This window comes from Rattus rattus, chromosome 1 (genome assembly GCF_011064425.1).
Source record: "Rattus rattus isolate New Zealand chromosome 1, Rrattus_CSIRO_v1, whole genome shotgun sequence".
NCBI lineage: Eukaryota > Metazoa > Chordata > Mammalia > Rodentia > Muridae > Rattus > Rattus rattus.
The window spans coordinates 206,401,034-206,424,006 of NC_046154.1; the positions used below are offsets into that span (position 1 = coordinate 206,401,034).

General features: G+C 41.3%; 1 protein-coding gene and 1 non-coding gene across 4 annotated transcripts; both read right to left on the bottom strand.

The window, feature by feature from the left end:
• Window positions 1–3,189: 3,189 nt before the first annotated feature.
• Window positions 3,190–22,773, bottom strand: Mterf3 (mitochondrial transcription termination factor 3). Of its 3 annotated transcripts, XM_032914195.1 has the most exons (8): window positions 22,639–22,773; window positions 18,971–19,300; window positions 16,852–17,004; window positions 11,512–11,701; window positions 7,762–7,909; window positions 7,358–7,429; window positions 5,582–5,743; window positions 3,190–3,450 (listed from the first exon to the last, which is right to left on the bottom strand). In XM_032914195.1, exons 2-8 carry the CDS (start codon window positions 19,278–19,280, stop codon window positions 3,256–3,258), a joined length of 1,230 nt encoding a protein of 409 aa, XP_032770086.1. In that variant the 5' UTR covers window positions 19,281–19,300; window positions 22,639–22,773; the 3' UTR covers window positions 3,190–3,255. The 3 variants fall into 3 exon arrangements, with proteins under 3 accessions (XP_032770086.1, XP_032770093.1, XP_032770098.1); XM_032914202.1 differs by lacking the exon at window positions 5,582–5,743; XM_032914207.1 differs by lacking the exons at window positions 16,852–17,004; window positions 18,971–19,300; window positions 22,639–22,773 and adding an exon at window positions 12,495–12,601.
• LOC116890401 lies at window positions 18,591–18,709 on the bottom strand. The gene has a single exon (XR_004386603.1). It is a non-coding gene; the product is annotated as a 5S ribosomal RNA (ribosomal RNA).
• Window positions 22,774–22,973: the final 200 nt, after the last annotated feature.

Genomic DNA, 22,973 nt, shown 5'->3' on the forward strand with positions numbered 1-22,973 from the left:
AGTGATGGCTCTGTGGTTAAGGCTGGTTGCTCTTCCAGAAGTCCTGAGTTCAATTCCTAGTATCTACAAGGCAGCTCACAACTGTCCATGAATGTAGTTCCATGGGATCCAGTGCCCTCTTCTGGTATGCATACATGCAGACAAAACACTCATACATATAAAATACATAAATCATTTAAAAGAAATAATTTCCAGTGAAACCATCACCTTAACTTACAGTAAGTAATACATTTAAATGAACAGGGAAGATAGCTCAGCTTAAGGGGCTGCTGCACAAACATGAGGACCTAAATTCAAATCCTCAGCGCCCATATAAAAAGTTACCCATGATGATTCAAGTTGATAACCCCAACCCTGGGAAACAGAAAAAGAAGGTCCTTGGGGCCTGCTGGCCAGATATTTTGTGGGATTGGTAAGATCCAGGTACAGTGAGAGACCGTCTTAAATTAGGCAGTCATAAAAGATAACTGATTTGACAGCTGGCATTCTCTCTCTCTCTCTCTCTCTCTCTCTCACACACACACACACACACACACACAAAGACTCCGTTCTACTACAAATACTTGTTATGTTCATTGCCTATTTGCTTAGTCATGCTCATTGCCTCTTTAATTACAAGCTAGGAAATGGAAACAATGTCAGTGTTCTTCAACTGATCATGAAAACGTATATAACCGCAAAGAAATTATACTCGGTGATAAAGCAAAATGAAATAAAATTTGCAGGTGTGATGGCTTGTATATGTTCAGCCCTGTTAGAAGGTGTGGCCCTATTGGAGTAGCTGCATCACTATGGCTGTGAGCTTTCAGACTCTCATCCTAGCTGCCTGGAAGCCAGTATGCTGCTAGCAACCTTTATATGAAGATGTAGAACTCTCAGCTCCTCCTGCACCATGCCTGTCTGGACACTGCCACGATCCCACCTTGATGATAATGGACTGAACCTCTGAACCTGTAAGCCAGCCCCAATTAAATGTTGTCCTTATAAGAGCTGCATGGTGTCTGTTCACAGCAATAAAACCCTAAGACAGAAGGTAAGTAGACAGAACTAGAATATGAGGTACTAATTGAATCGAGGAACTGGAATATATATATACCAACTGAGGTAACTGAAAAAAAAAATTGTTCTGTTATTTGTGGATCCTAATGTAGAATCTTTAGATTTGAATGTATATCCTGGAGTAAGAGCAGAAGCCAGGAAAACAGAGATTTTGGGGTAAGCAGGCAGGAAGGAGCTCTACACAGGGGTGGTAGGACAGAGGTACATGGAATGGGAAGTAGGGGGCTTTAAATGGGAAGGGAAGAGGAAGAGCTGAGGTGGTGGAAAGATAACAAGTTTAAGGTTGTTTGAAAAAGCTACAGGTTAACATTTAAAAAGCTTTCTTTAAAATACACATATATACTATATGCTCATTATATATAACGTATAATACATTATACACACACACACACACACAGACACACACACACACACATATATTTAGGATACATGGGGTGGTAATGGTCTCACAAAAAACATTTCATGCCAGCCATGGGAAACCTCCCTTCAAGTTAGCAGAGTTTGAGATTCTTGGCAAAAGAAAGGCTATTGCTATAGTCTTGGACTATCTCTCAGAACTTGAAAAAGCCTATTTAATGCCAAAGATACCACATACTTTTTGAACACAGATCTTACAGACATGGAATTGACACTGATCTGGAAGCTTCCTCCCCAAGGACTAGTTCTTTGCATAGTGGAAGATGCTATGAGACATGTCAAGGGAGAAAGGGAGGTATTAGTCCTAGCCAACTATAAAACCTAAGAACCACAAAATGATGGGCCTAGCAAGATATGCACAACTGTGCAGTAGTAAGGATAGCTGGAGAGCAACCAAGTGTTCTAATTAGATTTGCTTGTCTAATTGACCTGCCCAATAGGCGGAAGTTCATACCTGCTACTATAAACTTGTCAGCTACCTGTAGTTGGAGAGGTCACAAAACCTACAAAACATACTATTGCTATTTTCCAAAACCAATATAATTTCAAACTGTATTTTAAAATATTTATCCAGAATCTACTAGCGCCATTTTACTAGACCAGCATAATTATATAACTACATTCTAAATTTTATCCTTAACCCTACAGATGAGTACAGCTACTACCTCTCATCAAAGAAGTCTCTTTACAGTAAATGGAGACCATCACAGAAAACCACAACTTGATACGATGCAGAGGTAAATGGATTGTAAGTTCAGCTCCAATGGTTACATCTACCTCAGAGCTCCTTCATCTACTACGGCTTAGAGAACACAGAGGAAGATGGAGCAACACCAAGAAGCTGCTGTGAAAGTCTCTTTGAAATAGACAAGATTGGAATGGCAACATTAATGGGCCATGCCAATGTGGAGGAGGAAACTTTTTGAAGGGTTCTATACCTAGACAAAAAACTATAGGCAAGTAATGACGGCTGATAGGATTTGCTTCTCCCTGGGATGAGCCTCCACATTGGCTGGTGTGGTTGCTTAAGAGTGGCCTGGCCTCTACAGGCTCATCTAATTGAATGCTTGGTTACCAGGGAGTGTCAATATTGGAAAAAAAATTAAGTGGTCTGGACTTGTTGGAGGAAGTGTGCCTCTTGGGGTGGGCTTTGAGTTTTCAAAAGTGCATGCCAGCAGTCTCTTCCTCTCCGCCTATAAATCAGGATGTAGAACTCTCAGCTACTTTTATAGTACTCTATCTGTCTGCATGCAGCCATGCTCCCTGCCATGATGATATGGACTAACTTCTGAAATTGTAAACAAGTCCCAACTAAATGCTTTGTTTTATAAGAGCTGCCTTGGTCACGGTGTTTCTTCACAGCAACAGAAAAGTGACTGAGACAGTTGGCCAATGCAGAATGAAGAGCCCTGAAACCAAATACACACAAGCAACAAAAAGAATCAGAAGACTGTATTTATATATGTGTGCGTGCACATTTATAAATGCACACATGCACCTAACTACTGTAATAAGAAGAGGCTATCAACTTGAGGCAGGGTATGGGAGGCATAGGAGAGGGGGTACCTGGGAGGATATGGAGGGAGGAAAGGAAAGGGGGAAAGTGATATAATTTTCCTATTAAAATAAACAACAAATGCCAAAAGCCAAGCCAAAAAGTTAGCCAGAAAGGGAATTAGGAGAAAAGGAGTTGTAATATTGAAACCAGAGGCATTTATTTTAAAAATAAATTTATTCATGTATATATTTACAAGAATATATTTAAACATTCATCAAAAACTAAAGAGTTTTTAAGAATTTCTCAAAATCGTTTACTGAAGCTTTGGCAATCTCTTTACAAAATACTTCATCAGGAAAAGATACGAACTTGTCCAAAGACACATAGTTAGGTTTTGCTGGATCATACTGTGCTTTGCCCAAGTAGGCAAGAAACAAGTGTCTTTCTTTAATTTTAAATACTCTTGTATTAAATACCTGGAAGAGAAAGAAATAAACAATAAAAAGCTGAAATACTAACAAACTTACTCAGTTAACTATTTTAATAAGTTAGTTTAATAAGTTAATGACACTGACTACATGTTTGATTCCCAGCACACTCATAAGTATTACTAAATAAGAAATGAGTTTAGATGCCTGCAATCATAGAACCTGGTCACATGAAGCAGGAGTATTAAGTTTAGAGCCAGTTTAGAGTTTAGGGCTACAGAGTGAGTTCCAAACAGCCTGAGCTATTGGGCAGAAATTCTGGGTACTGGGGCAAAAAATGAAAGAAGAAGGAGGAGGTAAATTTTTATTTAAAAGGGACTAAAAACTAATGCAGAATGATAATGATGAAAGGCCTTCATGGAGGGCAACCAGTATGATGACTCCTGAGACACAGACAGTGTTGCAAGAGCAAAGCCTCAGGAGTCACCCCAAAACCACCTCATCTGAAACTTGAGAATAAGACTTTTAACAAGCTATTTAGAATTAGATTATCTGTCAGGTTTGAGAACCAACATTAGAGACTAAGATGTGTCAGCAAAAAGGATTCCACGATCTGTAAAGTATTAAAGTGTCTCTGTTTTGATTTTTAAATTCTGGTACCCACTGAAAATCAAAATAAAATGAGGTTGACCCCTTTGGGGCGAATAGGAAAAGCATGCCTTTTAATATTAAAATCCCCAAAGACTAAGAAGAGCACAGACATCTGACAGAGGAATCATGAGCTGGCTACATGCCTAGAGCTTGCTGTTGTGTAGATGAAGGGACAAGAGGGGGAAGGGCCCACACTGGAATGAGAGGCTGCAGCACAGGGCATGGGGATCTGGGCTGCTGGGGAGGTGAACCAAGGCACTTCTCTTGGCTGTATTTCAGACACGGTGAAGCACTCCATAGGGCAAATACTTCTAGGCCTTTCCCCCAGTGTCCAAAAGTGGATACAAAGTGCTAACTGTGCCCATGGAAGGACACGGAGAAAAACAACTGGGGAAAACTAACAGCTTTGAGATCAGTGAGCAAAGGAAGTATATGCTGCTAACTTGTTGGGATGCCTCTGGAAAACACTCTGGAAAAGCCCTTTGTGTCTCTGTACTAACTGCCATAAGACCCACAGAAAAGGAAGCATGAGATAGAACAGCACACCGAGAAAGGAGACCTGTATGGACCGGCACGAGCCAATCAACGCTGAACTTCCAGACAAGACGCTGGACTAGGATACCTCACGGGACCTCATGGAGAGAAGAGTCAGAATAAGAAAAAATACACTTGACTGCAAAGAAACTAAGAGGAAGACTTTCAGAAATCAACAGCTATCAAGACAGGCAGATTCTAATCCTCAAGACATGCCCACAGCCTAACACAATCTTAAAACCCACTGCCGCTGGGTTTTGGTGAAAGTGATTCCCGGGCCAGTGGCGGACAGGAATCCCACTTTGTCCCTTTGGTTGTTTTCTTCATTTGTCAAACAGGGATAATTGCTGGAATAGTAACTATAATGAGTCCATATTCGCAAAGAAGTAAGCGATCAATAGTCGTCCATTTTTCTATCTCTACACTGGATTAACTGCCCCAGCAGCCCCCTGGCTAAGACTCTGCTGCCGTGTGCACGTACTTTAAACCTCCGCCTCGCACACTCGACTACAAGCCACGTATGACTGAGCACTCTACTCTTAGTGCTCATACACGTCTAGCCCAAGGCAGATCCATTCTGTAATGAATGACTGCAAGGTCCTATTCATGGAACCCATTCTCAATTACCCAACAATCTGTCAATGCTCCTTCATGGAAGATTACTTAAGGGTCACTAAGAATATAATGGGCAAAAGAGCATCACTCTATGGGAAGGAAGTGGGCCGGAAGCAACGTAATTCTGAAAGGTGTGCTAAGGCCACGCATCTTTTCCCATCTCAATACCACGGATAAAGGAAACAGTATTTTCAAATTTAATGGAGAAAACCCCAAGAGACTATGTTTGTAGATAGAAGCTATAGGGGCAAAGACACTTCACCGAAGTCTCTCCAGGAGACTTCCTACAAATGCAAGCACCACACCGGGCAGCCTAAATGCAAGACGCGGGCAGCGGTCTGAGACGCCTAGGGTCTGAGACGCCTAGGAGATACGTTACCTGTGGGAACTTGACGATGATGTGGTGGGGAATATTCATCACATTGTGTACGTAATCAAAAGTCTCCGTAAGTTTTCTTTTGTTTGCAGTTAGCATCTTAGGGATCTTGGTGACCATATGCTGAATTTCATTATGTTTAAAACCAAGTTCAAGGCGGTAAACCTACAAAAAAGTAAATTTCCTGGAAGTCACGAGTAGAAATGGCCTTTGGATACTATGCTGGAGGGCAAACTGATCCTTCCAGATTTAAAAGTAATAATCTTTTAAAATGTGGGCGCAGTTATACCAGTACCCCTGAAAGGTACTCACATTGGTTGAAGTCACCCAAATATCACAGCCTTTACCCACACAAGGATGTCTCTGCATTGACTGTCATGAGTACCACAGGGAAAAAACAAAACAAGAAAACAAACGAAACACCCTGAGATGGAATAACATATGGAGAAAGGAGGCCTGTACAGACTGGACAAGCCAATCAGTGCTGGACTTCCAGACAAGACGCTGGACCAATTGTTCCCATGAGATCTTATGGAAAAGGGTCAGAACAAGAAAAAATACCCTTGACTGCAAAGAGACCAAGAGGAAGTCCTTCAGAAATAACGACTATCAAGACAGGAAGACTCCAATCCTTAAGACATATCCATAGACTACACAATCTTCAAAACCACTGCAGGATTTTGTGAGACAGTGAATCCTGGGCCAGTGGTAGACACAAATCTCACTTTGTCCATCTGCACTGTGGTATACAGAGACTGTGCCATCTTGAGAGGTGATACATTGTTTGAATCTGAGCTCCAGTGGAGGCCTGAAATTTGAGTGACAATTATGAGACTGGGCTTGAATCCAATCTACAATAACCTCAGGAGGAGGGGGAGGCAGAAAGTGGCAGGAGGAGGCCTACATTATGAAACGCGTAAGGAAAAGTAACCCTGCCCTTGGCTGCCAGGAAGAAGCTGGCCTCTGGAGACCTGTCTCCATTTCACTGCTGTGAAGCCTGAAAGCTGAGGTCCAGCAGTATGCCTGGCACCTGCTGCATCTCTCCAGGAGGACGTGACGACAGGGTGACTGCCCGAACAGATCTCAAATGCTGTGACTGCTTCCCATAGTTTCAGGGAAACTGGGATATAGGCCCAACTGGAAAGTAGTCAACACAGTGATTATTATTAGCTTGGGAGCCTTGGTTGGTAAGAGCTGCTGCCCAGCTTATGGAGTGCGTAGCTGTAGTTAAGTGAGGGCAGCCACTGTGGAATTTGCAAACAAGCTAAATCAGAACCACTATAGGATAAATCAAAATTGTTTTCACAGAATGGGAACATGGCCAGGAAGCACAGACACTGCCTATCATACCAGGGAAGAAAAAAAGCAGTTCAGGTCCCATTTATTCCTTACTGCTTCAGGATCTCGGGTCCTAATGTCTGCAGGAGACTGATGCAGGTAGATTGGGTCGCATGTGCAGAAAACACTGGCTGAAACAGACTGTCATTTATGACTTTTAGAAATAACTTCTGCTAAAAATTTTTGTGCTTTATGAAGTATCTACGAAGACTCTAATAAATGTTTCTCTGGCTATTAAGAGCACGTGACAACTTGAGCAAGAAACTTTGCTTCCTTAACACACAGGTTTCTTTCATAGAAACATAAAACACACTTCTGCTAAAAAGTTCTGCTAAAATTTTTGTTTTTCCATGACAACAGCAGTATTTATTCTAAAACAACAAACAAACAAAATCTAATCAAGTATGGTAATCAGCTTCTTATAGCTTCAAGTTATGTTACCTTCATGTTTTCCTTCACAGGCTCCAGACTTCCTGTTAGTAGCCTTGGAAGACGAACAACCAGATCTCTAGTCTGTAGTGAAAACATAATTACCGTTACTATGCAAACACGTTTAACCAGTTAGGAAAACTAAGGGATGCCAAGCGAAAATTCAAAATATGACCCAATCAAATACATGATAGCAATCTTCAAAATAAACATCAACAACATGGTTTGATGAAAAATCTGGCACAGAAACAAAACTTAAGGAATCAATTTGATGGAGTCTCCTCAGGCTAAGTCATCTTTGGACACAAGAGTCATGCAGTAATAGGATCTGTGTACACCAGGCACTTGGAAACATGACATTGAACGATAACTAAAAGAGGACAGGCATTCCCTTATACTTGGTCTTTTTTTCTTACCTTCTTCACACTCAGTTCCAGTTCTTTCTGAAAAAATCCCAGTCTGTTATCTAGTCTTTCCACGGAGAAGCTCAACAGAAATGGTGCATTTTTGACCATACAGGCAATATCTGTCTTACTGAAATTTTTTGACTGTAGATAAGCTACTCTAGAGAAAGAATAAAACATACACATACACATGATAAACATTTCCTAGGGAAATAAATATAAAGCAAAATTTATATACACAGACAAATATTTATTGATATGATGTTACTTCAGAAAGTAGTACTGTATTTACATAATTTCTACCCTCACTCTTCCTGTGTTCCATGCCCATCTCTTGTCAATTATTTTTACATGTATACATACACACACACACATATTCTGAGTCTACTCAGTGCTAAAGTAGTGTTTTTTAAAAAAAGTATCCTATAACTCCCCCATAAGATCAATAAAAATACTCTATGAGAGCCCAACTCTGGACACTTTTGCAACACCCAACAAATTTTGATCAGCGTTCATTTACTTTAAATCAGAAAATCATCCTAATACACTTCTAATTTTAAAAAGAATTATTACATGTGTATGATGGTGGGGGCATGAACATGTCTTTGGTGCACATGTGGAAGTCAGAGGATAATCTCAGGCATAGGTTCCAGCCTTCCACCTTGTTTGGAGACAGGGTGTCTCACTGTTCACAGCCAGGAAAGCCAGGTTAGCTACTGTCTAAGCTCCACGGCACTGGGCTTTGTTTGGCTTCTAAGGATCCACACTCTGGTCCTCACACTTGGTGGCAAGTACTCTATCCACTGAGTATTTCTGGTTTTGAGACAGGGTCTTATGACCTAGCCCAGGCTGGCCTTGACCTTTTTATTTTCTGAGTTCAGTATCCCAAGTGTTAGCATTACCATATCTATAATTAATATGGAGTTTATTCATTTTGTAAATTCTACAAAGGACTCACAATTATACACACTAAATTATTTTCATTGAAAATAAAAGTAACTTTGGATTATGGGTATTATAGAAAATAAGACTGCTATATCTAGCCAAGCCAAAGTTTAACTAAATATTATTATATCTTTGCCTATTCAATAGAAATATTGTTTACATATATCCTTTTGAGTCTGTAAGTGAAGTTTCTACAAAGACTCTAATAAACATTTCTTGAGCTATTAAGAAGAAGTGACAACTTGACCAAGAAATTTTGCCTCCTTAATACGTAGGTTTCTTCCTCAGAATTATTATAGGGAGATGCTACATTACATCAGTAAGCACAGTAAGTAGTCAGGACCCTGGAGTTTGGTCAACTTGGTTACAGTCATAGTTTTGCCATTTACTGTGTGTCTAATCTTGGGTAAATTACTCAAACTTTCTATGCTTCATGTAATAATTATGGCAAAACCCCTCAAATGATTGCCACTGCCTGACATTCATGCGTCACTGGAATAAATGTGGAGCATCGAGGCACACTGACTTTTGAACGGTGAAGGGATCTATACCTGAAGCCAGGATGCTGGGTGTGAAGTTTTGAGACTCACTCCTTCCTGTGTCATGAGTGTTTCTATGACAAGAGTCTGAGTCCCAGGATGAGAAAGCACCAGTCTTCTAAGTCTGATGCTTGGTCCAGTGCCTTAACTATGTAAGATGTTCAATGGAGGACATGCAGATGTTTTGAGCTTTTTTCCCTACTTCACAGAAATGACAGTTTATTATTGGCTTGAGGACCTGCCAAGGCCTCTGTAGCTCAGTACCAGTGTAGAGGACAATCTGGAGCAGTGGCTTTCAACATGTGGGTACAACTCCTTTGGCAGAGGGCTGTATGACCCTTTCACAGGAGTCACATTTCAAATATCCTGTACACTAGATATTTACATTATGAGTCATGACAGTAGCAAAGTTATAAAGTAATAAGGACATAATTTTATGATTGGGGGATCACCACAACACAAGGAACTGTATTAAAGGGTCACAGCATCAGGCATGTTGAGAACCACTGGTCTATTCTAGAAGGATTGTGACTGTGTAAGGAGAGAGGAATAGTGCTGTTATCTTGGCAGGACAAGAGGCAAAGTATCCCAGGTGGAGATTGAGAGAAATGTCCAACTGATGTGAGAGATGGTCAAGACAGAACTGAGCGGTCTTGGTGTTTCACTGGATGTAGATGCCAGAAGTCATGAGTGATACCTGTGATTGGGGTTTAGGTAAACTGAGGAGCACTTCCTACTAACCTAGGGGAGAAATGGGGTGAAGTTACCATTAACAGAAGAACAGGGCCGTGTCTTGTTCTGGGTTGATATCATGTTACAATGTCTTCAGACTGATGACTAAAATGTAAAGATATTTACCATTCAACGAAAGCACGTGATACCTAACCATGGTTGTCACCTTGACTACGCCTGGAGTCAACTAAACCAAGTTTCTGGGTGCTCACCTGTATGGGGACTTTCTTAATCAGATCGTTTGAGGAGGGAAGGCCTACCTTAAATCTAGGCCACACCCTCTAGTAGCGGCCCACATAAAAAGACCTAGGAGGAGGAAGCTTTGGGTTTTTTTTTGTGTTATCCTTACTCTAGATGACAAGTGCATTTATTCGGTTGTCTTGGCATTCTGTCCATGGTATCAGTACCAACTTCTTTAGGAGTCTAATATGTACTGAAGACTACCAACTGTCCAGGAGTCTACAAGATTCCAGCAACAGGCTGAGCCTGCTGAGACTTCCAACCTCACGGATCAAACAACTAAAGCATTTCTTGGCTTTTTGGACATGAGACGGCCATTGTTGGATGAGTCAGATCACAACCTGTAATCCATTCTAATTAGTATATATTAAAAGGCTACTACTTTTCTTCTTGAGAGAACCATGATTACTACAAACAGAATTTCAATTTATGAGGTAGCACATTATTAAAGTATGTTATTATTATGATTAAACAATTTGCTCAAAGAATGCTAAATATCTACCATCAACAATGAGAAATACTGGGCATGGTAGTACACAACTCTAATTCCAGTACTTAGAAGGCCGAAGCAGGAGGGTTGTAAGTTCAAGGCCAGTCAGGATGATATAGTGAGACTCAGTTTCCAAACAGGAAAAAGGAAAGAAAAAACAGTAATGACCATGCTTTCATAATCTGCCCAGCTTCTATGTGTACTCTTAGATAATTTAATTATTTGTTAATAGAAATGTCAGAGAAAAAAATTTATGGTTTCTGGAGAGAAATGTTTCAATACTAATTCATCGGTAAATTGAAAAGTGAAAATAATAATTGACGGTTGACAAAACAACTATTTTTAAATACTCTTTAGATCAGAAGTCCCTAACTAAAAGAACCATTGATACTCACTGTCTTAGTTAGGGTTTTACTGTTGTGAACAGATACCATGACCAAGGCAACTCTTATAAGGACAACATTTAATTAGGGCTGGCTTACAGGTTCAGAGGTTCAGTCCATTATCATCAAGGAGGGAGCATGGCAGCATCCAGGTAGGCAGAGTGCAGGAGAAACTAAGAGTTCACCTGAAGGCTGCTAGCAGAATACTGGCTTCCGGGCAGCTAGGATGAGGGTTGTAGGGCCCACACCCACAGTGACACACCTACTCCAAAAGGGCCACACCTTGTAATAGTGCCATTCCCTGGGCTGAGCATATATAAACCATCATATGCACACAGTAGATCCTTGGATAGCAAACTAGAAAGTTTCTCCCACACATATAATTCTTCCATAAGTACTTCATAGGTTATATGGGAATCATTTCAAACTTTACCTGGTCTTAAGATTTTCAAGGTCTTCAGAGAAAATAGCATAATTTTTTGTCAGAAATGGTCCCAGTTGGTTATCTTCTAAACCCAAATCTTTAAGAAATAGCAGTATTTGCTTAATGTCTTTTTCAAAATTCAGTCTTAGAAGGAGGTTGGCTACATCTGGATGTTTTTCTATCTTAGACAAATCCACTCCTATAATAAAGGAAAAGGATTGGTTTGAAAATAATTTCTTATTCAGCCATTAATGTCATATAGAAAAAAATTACCGATGAATAATCTTTTAGAAAGAATTGATGGGGCTGGGGATTTTGCTCAGTGGTAGAGCGCTTGTCTAGCAAGCGCAAGGCCCTGGGTTCGGTCCCCAGCTCTGAAAAAAAGAACAACAACAAAAAAAGAATTGATATAGACAAATGGAAGCTTTTAAATGAACTGGTTGCAGAAATGAATTAAAATCAGGTATAGCATTTATATGTTAAAGGTCAATGTAGACAGAAAGACAAAAACATTTGTGCTTAAACTTTCCCCTAAGACATAAGCACTAAATCATGTTAATAGCTATTTAGAAGGCTGAGTCAGGAGGATTATAAATTTGAGGTCTGCCTGAGTTATATGGTCAGTTCATGGTCAATGGTGAAACATGAAGAGACTATTTTAAAATACAAAGATAAAAGAAAACAAAAAAAGGCTAGAGTGTTTGCTTAGTATACATAAGACCACAGGTTTAATACTCAGTACCACAAAATCCACTTTTAAAAATTATTTTCTAGAGGCACTTTTATATATGTCCTATAAAAGCAATGAAATAACATTTTTATAATTATATCCACAATCAAAAAATCATCATATCCATTTACCAATTTTAAAAACAAATATAATTAGAAATCTAAATTTCTTGGTATTATGAGTGTGCACACACCCAAACATACCACACTCCCACATGGAATAGAGACCAGAAGCTAACTCGGAATGAACTCAAACAACTTACCACACACTAGTGATGACATTTTAATTCAATAATGTAGCGGTAGTTAGTTAATCCACTCTGCTGCTGGCGGGTCACGACCACTCATTGCGCCCACCTAGGAGTGGTGGATTCTCAAATGAAACACACACATACGCACGCATGCACGCACGCACACCCATACAAATATGCCTTGACTAGCTCAAAGGCTGGACAGTTCTAATCCTCCCCGCAGTCAGCACACATTTCCCTCTGGTACTCCTGGCCTAACGCCCGCCCTCTTATTCTTTATTTTATCTCTGTTGCCCTGGCTCCTTCTGGGCAGCTCTCTAGTCTTTGCTGCCCAAGACGCTTCTGGGCAGCCCTTCCAGGGGCCACATTCCTTCTGATCTACACTTCGGATGATTTTCTTTCTGCAGCACTAAATCTGATCTGTCTCCCTCTAAATCATGGTGAGTATCCTCTCTAGTTCCTAGCATGCACAAATCCAAAGGTCCTGCCTCAGTCTACCTGCCTAGCCATTGGTTATTGGCTCTTTAGTGATCAATCAAAAACCAATTGGGGACAAGGACTGCTAGTGTTTGAACATGCAGGTTCCCAATTTTGGGGGCTGGATTAATTCAAAGCATTAGAACCAATCCCAAACATCTCATCTTTTCTGTCCAAATAAAAAATGTTCATCTCTCGGACATAAATTGATCATAACTATAATAATTATGTAAATTACAAAGTATGATATACAATTAACATATAGTCCATCATATTTGTCGATTAGATAAAGTACTTCACCACCTATCCTAACTAAAGAGCTTCTAATTTTATACCTGCATTGTGTTTTGACTTTAACCTGTATCACCACTGAAAACCATCCTTCCAATTGAACTATTATATGTAATTCTTTTGTAAGTTCAAAATAGAACAAAACCAAGTGCAATCAATGAATAATCTCAAAAAAATGAGATGGAAACTAGTTTCAAAAATCTGTGATATATGAGGAAATGTTTTAGAAATAACCTAAAAGACTTGGACTTAAGTGAGTTTACACATGCTGGAGGGCCTCACTCAGCATGAGCTGGCTGTCATACTCTGGTCATGGGGTTGCTTTTTAGAAGCAATGGGAGAAATCCCATCAGGAGAGTACAAGGCTCACACATGACTCCATTAAAATGAAAATTCAGCCACTGACTGCCCAAAATACTAAGAAAAGGGGATAGGAAGGGAGCAGTAGATGTTCTAATAAATCCTGGCCTTGCATCTTTTACTGTTGCATATACTCAGTCACCAGCCAGGGTCTGGAAAGCATATTACCCTACAGAGCTCAAATGGAAGGAAATGTAACATGATGGCATGAGTAAAGTGGACACACAAAGGCATGCTAGCAACAGAGATAGGTAGACCAATCCTTTTCCAGAGCCCAAAGGGAGCTATGAGTTATTAGTGAAGGGCCACATGAGAGAAAGCTGTTGTCGTGGAGTGACAAGTTAAAGGACCTAAAGAAGAGTGAGAACGGGGAAATGACCTGGCCCACCCCTTCTGGCCTTTACAGAGTCCTGGCAGAAGCTGCCTAGAAGCCAGCTGCACTGAAGCCCCTGTGCACAGGACTGGCCTCCTGGGATTTCAAACAAGCAGAAAAAGCAGGAAAACAAATAGAAGAGGACAAGGCTTTATTACTCAAAAACCAACCAATGGCAAGCAATAATGGATCCTCTAGGTTACTGTCATTTAAGTTACTTTCTAAGGCGTGCTATTGAAATTATTAGCTCATACAAAAGGAATGGCTGGAACATATCCCAAGGCTCTCAGTATACTGTAAATTATTCATAGGTGAGAACCATGTTGATCCTTTGCAACAATACGTATCTGCTAGAGGGCAGGGAAGCTGTTCTGAAAGGTAGCTTACTCTGCTGTTCGAGGCAGATACCACATGTCATCTCTCATCTCTCAACTTACTACAGAAAGCATCTCTTGAGCTGTGTACGTTCTGAGGTCTGATAGATATTTTAGGTATATCAGCACTGTTTCTTGATTAAACAAAGCTAATTAATATAGCAACCCACGTATTTTGTGTGTGTGTATATTTAAAACACACTCTTACTGCATCATAGATTCCTAGAACTTACTAAGAATGGACACTCTGTATCGTTCCACCAACATCTCCCCAAGGTCACCTCCCTTACCCCAATCACCATTCTTCTCTGTTTCTGGGAGCTTGGTTTACTCACTTTCTACTAATGAAACATGCCTTTGTATGCACGTCTTCCAAGTCCTGTTGGAAATGATAGCACTTCATTCTCTGCTACTGCTGACTGGTATCCCATTTGTATACTGCATTTTCTTTAATTAGTCACTAACTGATGGATGCTTAGGTTAGTAAAAGAGTCTTTATTTGTATCTCATTGGGTACTTCTCATTTATCTCTATCTTCTTCCGGTTATCTTCAAGTAAGTATCTGTAACCCTGACTAGCCTAGAACCCACTATGTAGACTAGGCTGGCCTTGATCTCACAGGTGTCTGCTACCTCTGGCTTGCTATGTAGGGATTACATGCTTAGCCTCACGTGAAGTTTCTTACACATACAGGTAACACCTGGCTAACTAGGCCACAAACAGGAGTGAAACATTACCATATGCTGTTGTTAGTGCAGGCATAAAAACAAGTAGAGTAGAACTCACAGAGGAGTCATTCACATGGTATGGCCAGAGAACACATTTCAGAAGCGGGTTAACTTGAAATAAGTTCTCCACCTGTTGGTCAACCAAAGAAGTGAAGGAGGCAAGGCAGGAGACTGGTAAGATGAGCAGGAAAATCAGGAGAACTCAAAGGCCTTGAAAGGCTTTAAAGATACTAAGCAGTTAAGCAGGGTAGTCAGTTTGCATTACAGAGAGAACACTAACACTACAGATATCTTGCAGGGCCAATATGGCTGAAGACTAGGAAGTTATCAAGTTAGGGGCTGGAGAGAGAGTTCAGTACGTATATATGTATAGTGCTTGCCTTGTAAACCTGAGGGCCTGAGTTTGATCACCCAAAAGCCACATTTAAACAACAACAAGCCTTGTGGGTGATGTGCAATTATAATCCCAGTACTAGGTAGGTGGAGACAGATAAATCTCTGGGGCTTATTGGCCAATCAGTTTAACCTATATCTGCAAGTCCAGAACAAGGAAAGAACCTGACTGGAAACAAAACAAATACAAGCAATTTAATGAAAAAAAATTTTTTTTTTTTTTTGCCTTCTACATGTTCTCTCTCCCATCCCCACCCCCCTTGGTAGGAGGTGCCTGCATTCTCTCTCTCTCTCAAGGTAGGAGGTGCCTGCAGTTGTTCAGTGACAAATGAGAACTAAAGTTAGTACAGCATAAGAGCAAACTTGGAGAGACAGAATATGGAGGCCCTAAATCAATGTTAAAGTGAGAGGGAGGAAACAATAAACCAAGGACAACCCCTGAGGGTCTGTGGTTATGTCACAGGTACTCTTTTCTCTTTTCTGATTAAAACAAACAAACAAACCAAAACTAGTTCTCCAAGATATAGGGAATGAGAACATGCGAGAAAGTGTCAAATCTCAAATACTTCTACCTCCAGGTATTTTGAGTAAGAAATACTTCTGCTGGTTTGAATGAAAATGGCCCCCATAGACCCACAGAGAGTGGTACTATTAGGAGGTGTGGCCCTGTTGGAGGAAGTGAGTCACTGGAGGTTGGCTTTGAGGTTTCAAATGCTCAGGCCAGGCCTAATGTGACTCTTCCTGCTGCCTGCAGTTACAGATGTAGAACTCTGAGCTTTTTGCTAGTACCACTTCTGTCTGCATGCTGCCACGCAGGGTATAAACCTCTGAACTGTAATGAGCCCTAACTAGATGTTTATAAGAGTTTCCATGATCATGGTGTCTCATCACAGCAATAGAAACCCTAACTAAGATAATACTCAATGCCCATTTAAACAAGAAAAATAACCTTAAAGGCTCACAAATTGAGTCCCCAGAGATTAAGATGCTCAAGCTGAGGTACAAGCTAAAAATGGGGAACTTAGTATGGCTGTATGTGGGAAACTGGAATTCTTCAATCTCTTACCCATGTAATTCCTGTCAACTTCCTAGGATCATTACTGAGAAAATCAAGTAGGTTCAACAAAGTGCTAGATTACAGATAGGACCAGATGGAAGTGTGCAATAAAACGCTCTGGCTGCCTTTGATTACCTAGATTCAAGGATAGCCTCCTAGCCAGCATATTTAGAAAGTTATGATACAGGCTGAGAGAATAATCCAGATGGGAACAGGGGGCTCGGGGAGGAAGGTCAGGGGATATAACACGGCAAATAGAGAGCAGTGCACCATGGGTGAACAGACTAACACATCGTGTGACAGGTTGGAAACTTACCAAGCTGCACCAGCTTCTGCAGAGTCTCGGAATGGTCTACGTAATCTGCAAGTGTGGAGGAGGAAAGGGGCAGCGGGGAGTATGCAGCAATCTGAATAGCCTCCTCCTCTGAAACTGGCTGTAACGGAGACAGTGGAGGCAAGTCGTCCAGTTCTTTGCAGCGAGTCATGAAGGGAGAGAGAATCCAGTCAGCAGTGTCATGCACATGCAGAAAACTGTTTCTATAAAGGGGCTGCATAAATGACTTGGCAGTCAAATACTGCTCTTGCAGTTTGGATCACAGCATCTACAACAGACAGTTCCCAATCCCATAACTCCAATTCCAGGGCCTTCGATACCAGCCTTCACAGGCACCTGCACTCACATGCACACATCCATATACATATGTATAATTAAAAATAAATATTAAAAAAGGAAACAACCCAAGATCTACTTTCATAAATATTCTATCTTCCCTACTTTGTGCCTCATTGCTTAAATACTGAGATTATTCCAGAAGTAGATGTTTATGAAGTCTAAGCCTATCACGATGGTCCACACCTGTAATCCCAGCATTCGGCTGTGCAGGCTGAGATAGGAGGAGTACAGCAAGTGTGAAGCCACCTTGGCCTAATAGTGGTGATCCCCACGCCACAAAGGCCCACAAATAACCTAAGATCTAAGAGTTCCAGAGAGACCAGCTACTGTTCCTCCAAGGTAAGAAGCTTATCGGGAACGTTCAAGGTATTCAATCTAGTTTTGAGACAGTGAACACAACCCAGGGAATCTTCCCGCCTCAGCCTCCTAAATGCTGGGATTACAAGTTTGAATCACCTTGCCTAGGTAAGGCACAAAACACTCTCTTCATGTTTCACTAACAGGTAAGAATGTTGAAAGATCCACTGTTCTTCAACCACACTGTGAGACACAGCTTTGTGAACTTGGCTGAAAGAATGACTTTAAAAAACCCCAAATCTACATTCTAAAGTTATGTTATTCTGAATTTATTCATTCTAATCCAATGCCACCATCTCCAGATTACTCTTTTAAGAGGATTTCTATGTTCCTACCACCTGCAATCCTTTGCCAGTCTGCCCTGATATGGAGTTCTCTGCTGTTGTTTTAATATAATTTGGTATGGAAGACATTTGAAATTGTCCCTTTAAGGAACCCAAGCTATGATAGACTCTATTAATTTTACTCTATTAATTATGGTTTATCATTCACAGTCAGTTTCTCTTCCTTTCTTTTTAGCATCCATTCACATTCTACTAATGGAGTAGTATTCTACCTGTGGCTTAACAACGAATTCCTATAGCAGGTGGCATGGCAAGAGGACAGTTGACTATAAAGCGATTCAAGGGAAATCTGAAGTGTAACAGAACTGTTCCCACTTAATTATTATTACACAGTTAAGTATATATGTCAAAACTGTATACTCCAAAGATAAATATAACAATTAAACCCTAATAATTTTATTTAATGCCAGAGGACTTTTTTTTTTCTTTTTAAAGATTTATTATATATAAGTACACTGTAGCTGTCTTCAGACACACCAGAAGAGGGCATCAGATCCCATTACAGATGGTTGTGAGCCACCAAGTGGTTGCTGGGATTTGAACTCAGAACCTCTGGAAGAACAGTCAGTTCTTAACCACTGAGCCATCTCTCCAGCCCCCATTTTTTTTTTTTTTTCGGAGTTGAGGACCGAATCCAGGGCCTTGAGTGCTCTACCACTGAGCTAAATCCCCAACCCCAAAAGCCTACAGCACCCGGTATTCCCAGGTGGTTTCCCACCCAAGTACTAACCAGGCCCGACCCTGCTTAGCTTCCGAGATCAGACAAGATCGGGCACGTTCAGGGTGGTATGGCCCTAGACAACATTTTTTGAAAGAAGCTATGAAACAGAATTTTAGAAAGCAAACATCTTACACACTTAGCTATAAAACAATCTGACACAAATTAATAAACCTAGGAACTTATTAAAATAACAATTTAATAGAACTAAATGAAAATAGCCAACATTGTTCCTTTTTTGCCTGGTACAGTACAGGATGTGGAATTGGTGAGTATTGTCTATATATGTAGCATGATCAAAACTATCTGTGAAAAGGGGACTTTTCTCACTGTCCACAATTACCTTCAAGAGGCAGCTCAGATTCAAGCCTAGGTATCTTCTCTGGCTGTTCACTCACTGAAGGAAGCAGAGTGCTGTTGGTAGAACTCTTTCTCCTAGTTGTGTTGGCCGACTGGAAACTGCTCCAGGAGAACAAAGCCCTGTCAGTCTTAATTCCCCACTGGAGAAAGCAGGTGTCAGAGGACAACAGGGCCTGAGCCGAGGCATTTTTTCCCAGTCTTGCAGAGTGTTTTGTGACTTGTGTGGCTTTAATGAAGCTACTCAATTTAACTGAGTTGAACCATCTGGATAACTGTTGGGCTAACAAGGCCATGTTTTTTCTGACATTTTAGTCTACAAGGAAAAACACAACCATAAAAGGAAGAAAGATTAAATTACTGACATATTTAAAACAGTATTCAAACAGCAAAAACAAAAATAGATAATAAATTATTTCCAGAAAGAAATGATTTAAATAAATATATTTGGGGTAGTCAAATATTTCCTATACATCAAAAGCCTGAAAAAAAAAAAAAAGGCAGTCTCAGCTACCAACCAAAACAGGAACTTTTTTTTTTTTAATTAACTTGAGTATTTCTTATTTACATTTTGATTGTTATTCCCTTCCTGGTTTCCAGGCCAACATCCCCTTTAAGGAGAGGGGAAGGGGTTAGGGCTTATGGCTGTTCCCCTCCCCATTCTCCCCCCATTATTGCCCTCCCCCCAACAATCCCATTCATTGGGGGTTCAGTCTGGCAGGACTAAGGGCTTCCCCTTCCACTGGTGCTCTTACTAGGCTATTCATTGCTACCTATGAGGTTGGAGCCCAGGGTCAGTCCATGTATAGTCTTTGGGTAGTGGCTTAGTCCCTGGAAGCTCAAAACAGGAACTTCTGAACTGGAAAAGTAAAGACGTGCCTTATTATTTAAAAACAAAGAATCATGTTAAACCAAAAATGTCTGTAAATGCTAAAATTACAACAGAACCGACTCAACTGTTAATCTGTTTTTTAAAGGAAACTGTGGTTTGAAGTGTATTTAGAACATATATTGCAGATTACTACATAATACTGAGTTGTTAAAATGCATTTCATGCATATAAATTAGTCAAAAGGTAAATGAAAAAAACCCACTGTCTTAGATGAGTCGTATTATTAAACACAACAGTGAAACGGCTGACCTAGTCTGAGACCCAGTTCTTCCAAAAGAGACTTAAACAAAACTGGTTTGGTAAAATCCTACTTGGAAAAAAAAAAAAGCCTTCAAACAGAAAGGGTCAGAAGAGGGAGCAGCTGGGCACAGGAGTGAGTGCCTCCTGTAATTTTACTCCTGGGACACAGATACAGCATTGAAAGCTCAAGGTGAGCAGTAGCAATGTATTGAAACTGTCTAAAAGAAAAGAAAGAGAACAAAACCCAAACAAGTAACCAACTGCAAAACCAAAACTGCAGAAAGAAATGAGTGCAATACCTAAATATTAATTAAAACGAACTCAGTAGCCTGAGGCAGGATTGCTCAAAGTTCAAGGCTAGTGTGAGCTACAAGTGTGAGGCTGGCTCAAGTAAATAAATAAGTGGAAAATGCTCAATAAATGTTATAAATTATCGACTAAACAGACAAAAAATGTTAACTGTCAAATGACTCTGACTTATGCTTTCATGCTTTGTTCTTCTAGCCAGTGGATCAAGCTGGTTTTATGACCTGAATAGGAACAAATACTTGAGGGTTTAATCTCTTGGAGTTTTATAGTTTGGGGATGCTTGCTAAAAATAATACAAGGGCAAACCTTTCCTTCTGAAGTAACAAAGGAAGGCCACGTTGGCATACCTTGTGGAATAGGTAATTTTTGCTGAATTTTGGTTGGAAAGGGGCTTCCAAACCTGTCAGTTTTTCCCTCAAACTTCCTCTGGTCTCCAAAATAGTTACATTAAAGTGGGAACTAAGTTATGCCCCCTAGACAAGACCAAACTTCTAGAGAAGCTTCAGCACAGCCAGGCAGGTCCAATCTACAAGTGGCCAAAGACAGTTAGGAGCAATATGGCTCAACACAAAAAGTAAGCTTTCTTAAAACGTATACCCTCATGGGGGTCGCAGTTTGACTGTCAAGATTGGACATATCATTGTAGCCCATGATGATGGCGGCTCAAACACTATTTTCCACATAATGCTTTTTTTTATTTATTATACGCTGTGCTAGAAAAAAACCGCACTGGTATAGTCTAACCTGGGGTTTACTCTCAGAATCTGAAAGACCCTCAGTGAGAATCTTCCCTCGGGAAGGAGATCCCCAAGCCCAATGACCAGGCCGAGACCACTGGATGCAATCAGCAAGAGGATTTATTGTCAGGATACACAGGTACCTGCGGACATCTCAGCCAACTCGGAGGGACTGGTGCGCCCAGCAGAACCAGGCATACAGAAGCAGATGCATGGTTAGAGGGACTTGATTGGTGGATTCAAATGAGGCGCGGATATATGGTTACACACAATTGGCTATTTCAAACATATTCAAATGAGGTTACAACCTAGCAAAACACAATTGGCTATCTCAAACATATTCAAATGAGGTTACAACATAGCAAAAGAGTACGTGCAGGCTGGGGCATCCGGAATGTCAGGGGCTAGGGGCTTATCCCTTCCCGCCAGATGGCCTAAGAGTCAGTTTCGATAACTCAGGCTGGTTCCTGCATTCCTTCTTCCTTATCTTTATGGTCTGTTAGTCTTAACGGTGGGGCAGGCCCCCCAGGGCCTGGGTGTGCATGGACTTGCCTGGGCCTATTTCAGCTCTGAGCCTGTGAATCTTAAAACTTACTTTTGTCTTTTATGGTTGTGAGCCTTAAGCTTGTATAACTTTCTTTTTAAGGGGGGGGCTTTCAAATCAAAGTATTTTTTTTTATAATGTTGGGGATTACAATAAAACGATTTGTCTATGTGCTCTATGGTACTTACAAACCAGCTCCCAGAACCCCCGATTTCATTCTGGAATCTGTCCAGAATCAAATGTAATACCCTTTTCACATCTAGTAGACTCTGGTAAATGTTTACCCTCCACTTTTACTTGCCAGTGCAGTCCTTTCACATAACTGCTCTTCACATAACTTTCACTGTCTCAGCAATGTCAATGATTAAGACTGTGCAGGACGGCACAGCTCCGCCCCCTCTGGAAACCCACCTTCCCAGGGTCTTTTTCAGCACCAAGCTAGAGGCTTGGAGGGTTCCAGTTTGTTGAGTGGAAGTGAGTCCAGAACAAATACAGCACACAGGACTCAGAAACGAGTAAAGATGTGCACTCGTGTATAACGCCTTGCGGTATGTACATTAAGAGGACAAACAAAAAAACTCCTTAGAATCTCTCAAGTTCAAGAGGTTCTCTAGTTCTCGCTGTACCAGACACTTTTTATGTTAGGAACAGGAGCAGAAGCAGGCTTTTCTAGGTTCAAGATCTTTACAACTAATCCTAAACTCTGGGCTTTGAAAAGCGCACTCCGTAATAAAGGGCCTCTCGACAGCTCAGCCGTAGTCCCTAGACCCCTTTAACCAACGGACTTTAACGGAGCTGGACTTCCGCAGGAAGCCGGGCCTTCACCCAGCCCTAGTCCGGAGATATTAAACAAGCCGGGCGGCGTTGCCACCACAAGGCTCAGGGACGCACCGATCAAGTCCGAATCTCCTCTCCCGGTCACCGATACCTACCAAGCCGCGAGGCTCCCGGATGCTGCTGGGTACAGGTAGGCCGGACCCTAACCCAGCCCGGCCGCAGCTTCGCGCTCCTTCTTCACAGCGACCGCGCAACCCACGCCGGGGTCCAGCGCACTGTCGCTCAGCAAGACAGCGATTCGCCACGCTCAGCCGGCGCCGCCGCCCACGTGGGCTGCGCTCCGAGTGGGCGAAACCATCGGCCGCGGCGCGAGAGGGGACGCCGCGGGGGGTGGCGGGGGACAGAGCTGGCCCCGGTCTTGCAGGCCCTGGGGCTGGTCGCCGTGTCCTGGGATCCGTCACTCTGCGTGGTGGTGGGGTGAGGACTCCTC

Bases quoted from the DNA above. Each gene is read 5' to 3' on its own strand.
- Mterf3 (XM_032914195.1), bottom strand. From the start codon at position 19,280: ATGGCCTTGTTAGCCCAACAGTTATCCAGATGGTTCAACTCAGTTAAA. The intron at 11,702-16,851 runs GTAAGTTTCCAA...CCTTTATTATAG, and splicing joins GCAGAAGCTGGTGCAGCTTG to GAGTGGATTTGTCTAAGATA. The intron at 7,910-11,511 runs GTAAAGTTTGAA...TTCTTTCTCTAG, and splicing joins CTTGAAAATCTTAAGACCAG to AGTAGCTTATCTACAGTCAA.